Below are 12,049 nucleotides of genomic sequence, written 5' to 3'. Positions count from 1 at the left end.
CCTTCTGGACATGCCAAGAACACTTTACTCATGAATTCTCAACAATAGGCTTACCTGCATTAGAGCACATTAGTCAAGTTTCCCACAGGTTTAGGGGAAGAATTCACAAGGTTTCACCCCCAGTTGAAAAGCTACTGGCAGTCTGTGACTACTGAGGGAGGGAGAGTCTCTGTTTTCTTCAGATCCCACCCCCGGTAGTTGTCCATTCATACGTGGTCAGTCCTATAACAAACGCCTATTGGTAATATTAACTGGGAGTGGTAGGAGGAATAGCACATGCATGTGGGGAGATGGGATGAGTTGGAGGGGAAGAGAGAAGTACACGTAATGAGCATACCTTGTTATATGAAAGTCTAAACTAAATCAAAACATTTCTTGAAAAATTAGTCCTAATTTAAGAACAATTAAGAAATGGAAAGGGTCTTTATATTGACAATGTTCATAAAAGTTGCTCAACTGACTGTGTATGTGTTTGTGTGTATGTGTGTGTGTGTATTGGGGCATGTTGGGTTGCATGTGTGCCGTGTGTACCTTCCCACTCTGTGGGTTCCAGGGACTGAACTTGGGGTACTAAGCTTGGCAGCAGATGGCTTTATATAATCAGCCTCCCTGTCGACTCAAGCAAACCCAGCTGATTCTACTGCTTATCTCTTCCTACTATTGTCAATTCCTAGATCTCACCCCAATATTTTTGGGAAGAGAACAGATGAAACCCTAGTATAAGAAAACCTATAGCCTCAGATAAGACAGCAGTCTATTGCTGAAACCTTAAAATATATACTTTTGTCTCATAAGAATATCCTATTAAATACAAACCAACTTTTAGTCACATTTTAGGCCAAGGGATTATCTTTTTATGTTTAGAATTCAGGTTATGTTATTAATTTCTTGACTGTCTTGCTCTATAATATAGACTGGTCATGTATTCCCAGCTATCCTTCAAGTCATTCTGATTTTTTTGGTCTCACTGCTGATATTACAGGCACAAGAGGCCATGCCAGGCCCAAGTCCAGGGCATATTGGATGATGAGTTACAGTCTTAGTTACTTTTCCATTGTTGTGCCAAAATTCTAGGACAAAGCAGTTTGTAGAAGAAAGTGTTTAATTTGGTCTATGGTTTCAAGAGGTTGGAATCTATGAAGATGGAGTAAAGGTATGGCAGCAGAAACATCTTGATCCTCAGCTAGGAGGCAGAACAGCATACTGGGAACAGAGCAAGGCTTTTGACATCCAAAAGCCCACCCACAGTGACACACCTTTTTTCACAAAGCTACACTTCCAAATCCTTTCTAAAAAGTTCCAACTGGGAACCAAGCATCCAAGCATAGGAGCATGTGGGTATCCTCTCTTTAAACCATGACAATTACATAGTTGCAATGAATTAAAACCAGTACACTCTTGTAGGATATACAATTCACGGTACAATTTCTCAACTTTAAGGCTGCCAACCAATGTTTTCATAAAGGAACATCTTTGAACTTTTACAAACCAGTATCATCACTGATAAATTCAACTAATGAACGGAGCAAAGCCTTCATCATGGGCTAATTATGACTTCAGTTAGATGTGAAAACTCAATGACTGAATTGCAGCTACAATGGTGTTTGGTAGCACACTTGAAACCATCACACATTCAAAGACAAGCTATCAGGATGGAGAGATATTAATCAGCCATTAATGACCAAGACTCACAAACAAAATGTCAAAGAAATAACCATGTCTCAATATAATGACTTCATCTGGAGTGAAGTTGCTTTTTACTTCTTAAGTTTTTAAACTTAGAAGTTCTCATGCACTCTAGGCTGGACTTAAGGATAACCTTGCACTCCTTGTCTTTCTTCCTGGGATTATAGCCATGTGTCTCCACCTTCACAGTTTTTTAGAGTAACTGTGAAAAAGAAAAGAGAAAAGGAGTGGTCACAGGCATGACTGTCTTTCATGTAAGGAGAAGACAGAGGCTTTTTGGAGAAGCTCAGTTTCCTTTTCTGGATTTGGGCTAAAGCTAAAATAATCTAATCTTATCAGATTCTGGTAGTCACATGGGAGGGTTCCTAGAACAGTTTGCTGTGAGAGAATGGAAAACCTAGCTTGCCAGGTCTCAGGAGGGCAGAGATGAGTCGTGATCACCTTCTCTAGGAGGAGAAGAAACTATGATGTTCTTGTTAACCAGGAAATCATTCCTTGAAATGGCTTTAATCCTTTCCGGAGTCTGAGTCTTACTGCCTCTTCACTATTTTTTAGGTTTTGAGCCCATGGCGGTTCAAGCTCCCCTCCAGTACCATCCCCTCCCCTCTATCCTCTTATTTGTGGACAGAGAGTAGGGAAAGCCTAAACTATAACACAAAAAAACCTCCAAAATTACTAATGAAGAAATTAGCAACCCAGTAGAGGGACAGGCAAGGATATTTATGGGCTTGTCACAGGAGAGAGATGGTGTATCTCTTAACACAGGACTTCACTTCCATGACTGAAAAAGAAAACCTTTAGGCAGCATCATTGTACACAAGTCAGACTGACATATATGCAGGCAAAACACCAGTTAATATACAATAAAATTAAGTCAATTATCAAAATAAATGAAGCCAACAAATCTCTATCTGCAGCAAAGTAGGACAGCAGAGGTAGAATTCACTGATGCTGTTGCTTAAAAATGTTAGCCAATGGCATTTTCTACCACAGTGGCGATTGGATCAGTGAGTTTGATTACCAGCTACATCTTTACTGATATAAATAGGCTATGCCACCTGTCTATTTACAGCCCCAAAGTACTCCATATACAAAGAAATGTGAATTTGACCTGGGGAGATGGCTCAGAAGTGTCAGGTGGGCATGTATCTACCTTCTGTGATTTCACCCTTGGAAGGCAGAGACAGGAAGGAGATCCCTGGAGCAAACTGACTAGTGAGACTAGCTTTGTATTTGATTGTAAGACCCTGTTTCCAAGAATAACATGGAAGAATCCTCAAGGAAGAGCCCAGGCAGACGTCAACTGTGGGCTTCCTTATACAGGTATACACAAGAGCATGATCGCCCACATACACGTCTACATATCTGCAAGCAGACATATGCACAAACTCACACCACACACATGCATGTGAAATGAAAAAGGAAAAGGAGATGCATTTTGCAAAGCCATTTAGTGGGAAAATGCCTTATCTACCCCCTCCTGGAAAAATCAAAGTACTATATTATGTCAAAGAAAATTACAAGGTTATTTAGGTTAAAGCTACTTGAGGATAAAGGTGTTCCTAGTGATGATAACTTCTGTTCTCTGATATAAATTAATTTTTTTTTGCAGAGTAAAAATAACTAGTCATTTGTTGTTTAAGTAGTATTCCTTTACCGTGGCCTAATGAGTCACAACACATAAAAATTTAAACGTGACCACCGTTACATAAGCAAGACGTGCTTGCTACACTGGTCAAGGGCTTAAGTCTTCATTGCTTCGAGATGGGTTTGTTTATACAGGATGCTCAACATCTGTGAGACATTTAGATGTGTTAGACATTTAGGAGCATTGATTTCTATACAAATCATTAAGAGAGAGAGGGAGGGAGAGAGGGAGAGGAAGACAACTGTAGAGACAAAAGAAAGCCTACTTTAACACTCCCACCCCCTCCCATTAGTGTTGTGATTTCCTGTACGCTTGTTTGTTCTTGTGTATCTTAACCCAGGCCCCTAATTTTCTGGGTCACTGTCAAGTCATATTCTAAATTCTTTTTCTACTAAAAGATGTACAGCAGTGACTGACGGGGGCCGGATGACATTTCCCAGCTTTGCTTTGAGGATTCTCTGTCTCTGGCATTAATCACAAGTTGAACTTTGCATTTTTGGGTCATTATGCACAAAGGTTGGCTTGTCCCAGTTTTTGCTGGTCCACAGTGCAGTGGCCAATATATGGCTGTACAGTTATGTTTTAATTTTGAGACTGTTCTCCCTGCTTCTTGTGATTAAAGAGGGACGGTGGTAGACAGCAGAACTTACCTTCGAAGGACTTTCTTGGTAAAAGTGGGAATTTGCTTCTGTGAAGGCCATGTTCTTCCCACCCCCCAGTCTTGCAGGCTCTCCCCTGCAGACATTCTCTTCCTCTCTTAAAGCCTTTGCTGCCCAGAGAAACAGTGATCTGGTTATGTGTCTAGTGTGGTCATGCTCAGCCATCTTGACTTCCCTCCCGCTGCACACTCATGTCTATTGTCTGTCTTCATCTTTGACTCCACATCAAACTTGTTCTTTAGGAACTCTTTGTTTAAAAAAATATTTGTGCATGTGTGTGTGTATGCCTGTGTGTGTATGCCTGTGTGTGTGCCTTTGTGTGTGTATGCCTCTGTGTGTGTGCATGCTTCTTTGTGTGTGCATGCCTGTGTGTATGCCTGTGTGTGCATGTCTGTGTGTGTGTGTATGCCTGTGTGTGTGCCTTTGTGTGTGCATGCCTCTGTGTGTGTGTGCATGCTTCTGTGTGTGTGCATGCCTGAGTGTATGCCTGTGTGTGCATGCCTGTGTGTGTGTGAGTATATGTGTGTTTGTGTGTATGCCTGTGTGTGAGTGTGAGTGTGTGTGTGTGTGTTTGAGTGAGTGTGTGTGTGTGTGTGTGTGTGTGTGTGTGTTTGAGTGAGTGTGTGTGCTTGCCGCTGTTGGGATGATGGGAGTGTCGAGGCTGGAGGGAGACAATGACATGGAGTTGCTTCTCTCCTTCCAGGCTACCCTGAGTGTACTACAGGCTGTTCACCTGTCGAGCTCCCTTGTTGGTCCTCCAACTTTATTCTTCAGTGCTTTATACTTTGAAAATGTCAACTACTATTGCTTCAACATATTCCAATTTTATCTTTAAAAACTAAAGAAGAAACTAAAATGGTCTCATTGAGATAGAGTACGAAAACTTTGGTGTCTCCAAAACAACCATGTAGAACATGCTTTCTTGTTAAATTGGATGTTATCCCCTTTCCTAGCTTCCCTTCTGCAATACCCCATCCAATCCCCCCTCCCCCTCCTCCTATGAGCTTTCCCCTCCCCCAACTCTTGCCTCACCTCCCTAGCATTCCTCTATACTGGGGCATCAAGCCTTCACAGGACCAAGGGCCTCCCCTCCCATTGATGCCAGATAAGAGCCCTTCAGCTCCTCCATTTCTTCCCCTCACTCTACCATTGGGGTCCTTGTGATCAGTCTGATGGTTGGCTTTGAACATCTGCATCTGTATTGGTCAGGATCAGGCAGATTCTCTCAGGAGACAGCTGTATCAGGCTCTTGTTAGCAAGCACTTCTTGGCATCAGCAATGGTGTCTGGGTTTGGTGGCTGCATATGGGATGGCCTTTCCTTCAGTCTCTGCTCCACTTTTTGTCTCTGTATGTCCTTTATACAGGAGCAATTCTGGGTTAAAATTTTGGAGATAGATGGGTGGCCCCATCACTCAATCAGAGGCCATGCCTAAACTCTGGATATGGTCTGGACAGGTCTCCCTCCCCTTTGTGGTATTTCAGCTAATGTCATCCCTGTTTGGTCCTGGGAGGTTCTGGCTTTCCTGGCATCTGGGACTTCTTGGTTGCTACCCCCAGTTCCCCATCCCCCACTGCTATGTACAATTCTGTTCAATTTCCTTACCCTCTGTTCATCTCCTCTCTCTCCTCCCATACCTGATTCTGCCCCTCCCCCTCCCTCTCTCCTCTTCCTCCTGTTCCTCCTTCCTCTACTTCCCTAGATTATTTTGTTCCCACTTCTAAGAAGGACTGAAACATCCACCCTTTGGTCTTCCTTCTTCTTGAGAGAGGCCCAGTAGAACATGTTTTATAAGCAGATTTACAACGCACAGCTCTGAATCTGGCCAGTAAAAAGTACCCAAAGGATACTTTGAAAAGAACATTTTTATGTCTTGCAGATAGAGCTAAAATACCTCTCTTTTATGCCAACCCTTGATTATCTCAGTTTTAATACTGTTCTATTGCATTTGAAATAAAATCTCCCATCTGCAAGACATTTTATTTACCCCCTTTTAAATCTGCACCTTAATATCTATTGGACAAGTACTTCATTAAGCTTATTTATTCATTAGACTGTTTGCTGAGAAGTAAATTCTCTGTAGGATAGATTAAAACAGAAATAGCAACCAGGAATCTGACTGAGAATCCGTAAAGAAGTGTTAGAACGCAGGGAATCAGTTCTCATGGCTCAAGGTGTACAGGTGAATGCAAACGTCAGAACCCAACCGTCTGAACCTCCAGTTCTAGATCTGTCACTTTTCTGACCTCCGCAGGCATCAGGCATGTATGTGGTATACATGCATATGTTCAGGCAAAGCACTCACATACATAAAATAAAATAAAAAAATCTAATCCCCCCTCAAAACCAAAAAACCAAACCAAACCAAATCAAACCAACAACAAAAACCCCCAGACAAGCAAATGATCCAAACTACCTCTGGAATGCTGTACAAATTCCCCGCCCTAGCATTTTTGAGGACTTGGCGCCATCTGCTGGCCCAGTGTCAACTTTTCCTTTGAAGGTTTTTCCCTCCTATAATTTTTACAAAGACTACTTTTTAGTCATAAGTTCTAGTGAACACCATTAAGTAGACAAGTGAAGTTACTCATAATATCGCTCTCAGTGACTTGTGAAAGTCACAAAGACAGACTAAGGTAAATGTAGCTACATGACAAATTCAATACTTGTTTTTCATTTTTTGAGAGTGGAACATACATAAAAGTGATATCTTTTCTTTAATATAAAAGAGTACTTTTTAATAAAGGAGATACTGGGTTTTTAAATAAGAAGTATTTATGAGACCGAGTTAGGGAGTTTATGTGCAATATGAATATTTAACTAATCAGTTAAATCATTAGAACCCTCCTGTTCTAGCTTAGATTGGTCTGGAACTCTCAATCCCTCTACGTTTACCTCCTGGGAGCCACGATTACAGCATGTGTTAGCAATCTGGGCCCGTGTGTATATTTTAGCATCATCAGAGATTGTTTTGTTAATTAAATGCACCACACACGGTGCACTGGGTGGGTATCTTGCACCCAGCATGAATTCCTGACTTTCAGCAGCTGGCCTCTGTCAGCTTCTACAACAACCCCCCACACTGGGCACTCCTGTCCCAGCTCAGGAGCTGGAGAAATAGCTAGGACACTGCAGACCTTAATACTAACATTTTAGGAAAGAAATGGAGGGCGTTAGAACCACAGCACTTGCTCAACTAATGCTGTAGGATGAGCTGTTATGCTGGTATCAACTACTGCAGGGCAAGTCTTATTTTTGGCTTGAGGGGGTTACCATAAGCAAAGACTCCTAAATCAAACTTCCTCTAGTTGCACTACATCTAAAGGTTCTTTTGTTTTAAAAGTTTAAACTTAGGGCTTCTTCCTTTCCTCTGGCGGCAGCCATCAGGTGAGCCAAGATGGGCGCATACAAGTACATCCAGGAGCTATGGAGGAAGAAGCAGTCCGACGTGATGCGCTTTCTTCTGAGGGTCCGCTGCTGGCAATACCGCCAGCTCTCCGCGCTGCACCGGGCTCCCCGCCCCACCCGGCCAGATAAGGCGCGAAGGCTGGGGTACAAGGCTAAGCAAGGTTATGTTATCTACAGGATTCGTGTCCGACGTGGTGGTCGCAAACGCCCAGTTCCTAAGGGTGCAACTTACGGCAAGCCTGTCCACCATGGTGTTAACCAGCTGAAATTTGCCCGAAGCCTTCAGTCTGTTGCTGAGGAGAGAGCTGGGCGCCATTGTGGGGCTTTGAGAGTCCTGAATTCCTACTGGGTTGGTGAAGATTCCACATATAAATTTTTCGAGGTCATCCTCATTGATCCGTTCCATAACGCTATCAGAAGAAATCCTGACTCCCAGTGGGTCACCAAACCAGTCCACAAGCACAGGGAGATGCGCGGGCTGACATCTGCTGGCCGCAAGAGCCGTGGCCTTGGAAAGGGTCACAAGTTCCACCACACTATTGGTGGATCTCGCCGTGCAGCCTGGAGAAGGCGCAACACTCTCCAACTCCACCGTTACCGCTAACACACGTATTTGTAAAATTCATATCCAATAAACAATTTAGGACAGTCAAAAAAAAAAAGTTTAAACTTTATTTCTATGACAATTTCATAATGTGTACAATGTATTGTGAAGATATTCACCTCCGTACCCTCTCTTTAATCCCCTCAACCTTCTGATAGTTTTTATTTATTTATTTATTTATTTATTTATTTATTTATTTATTTATTTATTTATTTATTTATTTATTTATTTATTTATTTATAGTCAATAGAAAGTATTTATTAGTCAGCTTGCAACTACACTGGGTGTTTGGGATCCCATTGTAGCAGCAAGAGTATCTCAGGTGAGGTTTTAAGCACAAAAACTGTGTTCTGAGTTGACAGTCTTCAGTTAACAACAACAGTTAGCCAGAAGAGAAACTGGGGAAGCTAAAATGTGAAGGTTAGTACATTTTGAGACTTTTCCAGAACTATCGATTTTGATGAGGTGTAGTTGGTTTTAAGCATCATTAGTTTTAGAGTCTTTATTGAGAATTTGAGTGTAATTCTAATAGGTCTGTCTTTATAATATAAAGTGTTTCTCAGCCTTTCTAATGTTGAGGCCATCTAGTGCATTTCTACATGTTGTGATACCTCCAAACATGACATTATTTCATCTATACTTAATAACAAATCTTGCTACAGTTATGAGATATAATATAAATATCTAATATGCATGATATCTGATATGTGACCCCTCTGACCCACAGGTTGAGAAATTGTGTTTTATATGTTACTTGGTCTTATTCCTTTGTGGCTTAGAATATTCTTTCTTTGTTCTGTGTGTTCAGTGTTTTGATTATTATGTGGGTAGTGGATTTTATTTTCTGGTTAAAGATATTTGGTGTTCTGTGTGCTTCTTGTACCTTTAAAGACATCTCCTCTTTCAGTTAGGAAAGTTTTCTTCTATGATTTTGTTGAAAGTATTTTCAGGAGCTTTGAACTGAGATCCTTCTCTTTCCTCTATTCACAGGTTTGGCCTTTGCATTGTGTCCCAGATTTTCTGGATATTATGTGTCACATTTTTTTCCCTCAGATTTAACATTTTTTTGACCATTGTATCCATTTCTTCTATTGTATCTTCAATGCCTGAGATTCTTCTTTTTATCCATCTGTATTTTGATTGTGAGGCTTGCTTCTGTACTTCCTGCTCAGGGTCTATCTCCAGGATTCCCTTGGTTTCTTTTTTCTTTATTGCTTCTATTTCCATTTTCAGGACTTGAACAGTTTTATTTGCTGCCTTCAGTTTTTTTTTTTTTTTTTTTTTTGGCTTTAAGGGATTTATTCATTTGCTCCAATTTCAATTGCTGGTTTGTGTTTACCTGGATTTCTTTAAGGAATGCATTCATTTCCTCTTTAATGGCCTCTATCATCTTCATATAGTTGGTTTTAAGATCTTTTTCTTGTGCTCCAGGGCCTACTGTGGTAGGATAGCTGAACTCTGGTAGAGACATATTGCCGTAGCAGTTTTTTATTTTGTTCTTATATTGGCATCTAGGCATCTGGGTTTGGGCTGATTATAGGTGTAGGTGCTGATTTCTGGGTGGGTACTTTGTTACTTGGTTTCTGGTTTTTCTCTGGATTTTTAGAGTGTGTTGGCTGAATGAATGTTGCCTGTTTTATTGGCCCACTCAGCTGGTTTATTCAAGGGGAATGCTTGCTGGTGTTGGAGTCTGGGGGGAGAAAAGGCCCAGGGAAGTTGTCTCCCTCTCTCCCTCCCTCCCTCCCTCCCTCCCTCCCTCCCTCCCTCCCTCAGTTCCTTCAGCAAACACTGAATGAGTGATATAGCATCCCTATCAGGTAAGTCAGCTCCCTCTCTCACCTTGAAGTAACATTTAGAAACCAAATACTTGTCTCAACTTTTCAATCAAAAGCTATTCTCAGAAACCCAAATATCATTCCAAATTCCTGCTTGCAAGTTGGCACACATCTCAACCTAATATGTGGAAACTGAAGATTTTAGCCCCAAAGTTGTCTTTTCCTCAGAACCCATTTTCTGTGCTGTTGTGGTTCAGGCCTGGTTCTTCTCCCCAGCCTCACGCTCCCATAAATTAGATGCAGATTCACAATATACTCCCAAATACCTTGGCCATATAGCTAGGCTCTTCTCTAACTAGAATAATAACTTAAGGTAAACCATTTATTTTAGCCAGTGTTCTGCCTCATAGCTGGTAATCGTGCTCAGGTACCATACATCGATCTCATTACATCTTCCTGGAAAATCTCCTACACCTGGCCCTATCCCAGAATCCTTTCTTTCCTGGACCCACTTTCCATCTTCTTCCATTTCCTGCCTAAGCCATAGGCCATGGGCTTTTTAACCTACAGGTGATGAAAACATCCATACATTACATGAGATATTCTCTCTACACTTTGGAAACCGCACAAAATGCAGGTAGTAAGAAAATGAAGAATTGTCCGTGGTCCCTTCCTTCTTATCTTTAACACTCAGTTTCCACCTTCTCAGTTTTCCAGGCTATCCACCATTTGTTCTCCAGTTCCCCTTTCTGTCTAGCTCTGGATCTGGCAGTGTGCAGGCTTTCTAGCAGAGTTGAGAGCTCCATCCTCCTCCCAGAAGGGACTTCCACTTCCTCTCCTCTTCATGGAAATACTTCCTTTATCATTTCCCTCAGGTGTCAGCTTAGATAGAATCCCTGGGAAAAATTTGTTCTTGAAAACTGACAAAAATTCTAAATATTTTAATTCTAAATTTGAGAATTCGGCGTCTCAGTTGTCCTTGAACTCACAGTGCTCCTTCTTCAGTGCTGGGGTTATTGATGTGCCACATTATGGGGGTCTGTCACTATGTCAATGTGCTTCAGTCATGGTACTTATAAATGTGTGTGACTTCTACAATTGTACTTATGACACATCCTCTCTGATGGCTGTCTTGTGTTTATCCTTCTTACAGCTTATCCCGATATTCGACTCTCATAACCAGTATCTTTGAGTCAATCAATTTTGTCTGCTTTCTTCTGGCTTGAGCACTGGTCTTGGTTCAATCAATAAACACATACTTCCAGTAGAACCTCTTGAAGCAGATTGCTCTATTCAGAAGGTGAAGTTACCTATCCTTCATGAAAGAGAACTGTGTTATACTGTCTTTAGCGTTTATCAAGGCACACATTGTAGCCGGTGTTCAGTGCCTGTCTTCAGAATGAACCATCATCAAAAAGGTCAGGCCAGACATAGGCTCTCAGACTCTTGTCTTAATAGTGCTGGTGTAAATGTGTAAGCTAAGGAGGAAAAACGTATTTTTAAATCCTTTTACTTATGATCTACATTTTCACTATACCCTATATAGTGTTTCTAACTAAATTCTGTGAACAATATTGTTATGCAGACATAATTGAAAATGAGACTGCTTTTCATTTCTTTGAGTCTCTTTTATGAAATGTCATTGGTTTTTCATGTTCCTCTTACTTAGAAGAACAGATTTAAAAAAAAATTTAATCTTTTTTTTTTTTTACAATCCAGCTGCAGTCCCCCTCCGAGTCTGCCCACCAACAAATTCCTCATCCCATTCCTTCTCCCCTCCCCCCAGTCTCCAAAAGGATGTCTGCCCCACCCCACCAGGCCTCCCCACTCCCTGGGGCCTCAAGTCTCTCAAGGGTCAGGTGCATCTTCCCTCACTGAGGGTGGAATAGGCCGTTACCTGCTGTATATGTGTCAGGGCCTCGGGCCAGCTGGTGTGCGCTGCCTGGGTGGTGGTCAGTGTCTGAGGGATCTCAGGGGTCCAGGTTACTTGAGACCGCTGGTCCTCCTATGGGCTGTCCTCCTCCTCAGCTTCTTGCAGTCTTTCCTTAATTCAACCACAGGGGTCCCCTGCTTCTGTCCTTGGTTGGGTGCAGGTATCTGCATCTGCCTCAGTCAGCTGCTGGTTGGCCTCCAGGAGGACAGCCAGGCTCCTGTCAGTATCTACTACTACGTTTGGATGTCAGTGTGACTGCCTCAACCATACAAAATCTGACTTTTTCCTTGTGGCCTGCCTTGGATCTCCTCCCTAGAAGCTGTTGTGACTGAAATCC

General features: G+C 41.9%; 1 protein-coding gene across 1 annotated transcript; it reads left to right on the top strand.

Annotated features, from left to right (window-relative positions):
- Positions 1 to 7,352: 7,352 nt before the first annotated feature.
- Positions 7,353 to 8,004, top strand: LOC308427661 (large ribosomal subunit protein eL15-like; the record flags this gene model as incomplete). The annotated part of the gene is made up of 1 exon (XM_080925831.1): positions 7,353 to 8,004. Exon 1 carries the CDS (start codon positions 7,390 to 7,392, stop codon positions 8,002 to 8,004), a length of 615 nt encoding a protein of 204 aa, XP_080781957.1. The 5' UTR covers positions 7,353 to 7,389.
- Between the last annotated feature and the right edge of the window lie 4,045 nt (positions 8,005 to 12,049).

The sequence above is a fragment of the Micromys minutus genome, assembly GCF_963924665.1.
Source record: "Micromys minutus genome assembly, chromosome: 11".
Lineage (NCBI taxonomy): Eukaryota > Metazoa > Chordata > Mammalia > Rodentia > Muridae > Micromys > Micromys minutus.
Note: the sequence above shows the minus strand (reverse complement) of the source record. Positions and strands in the feature narration are given on the sequence as shown.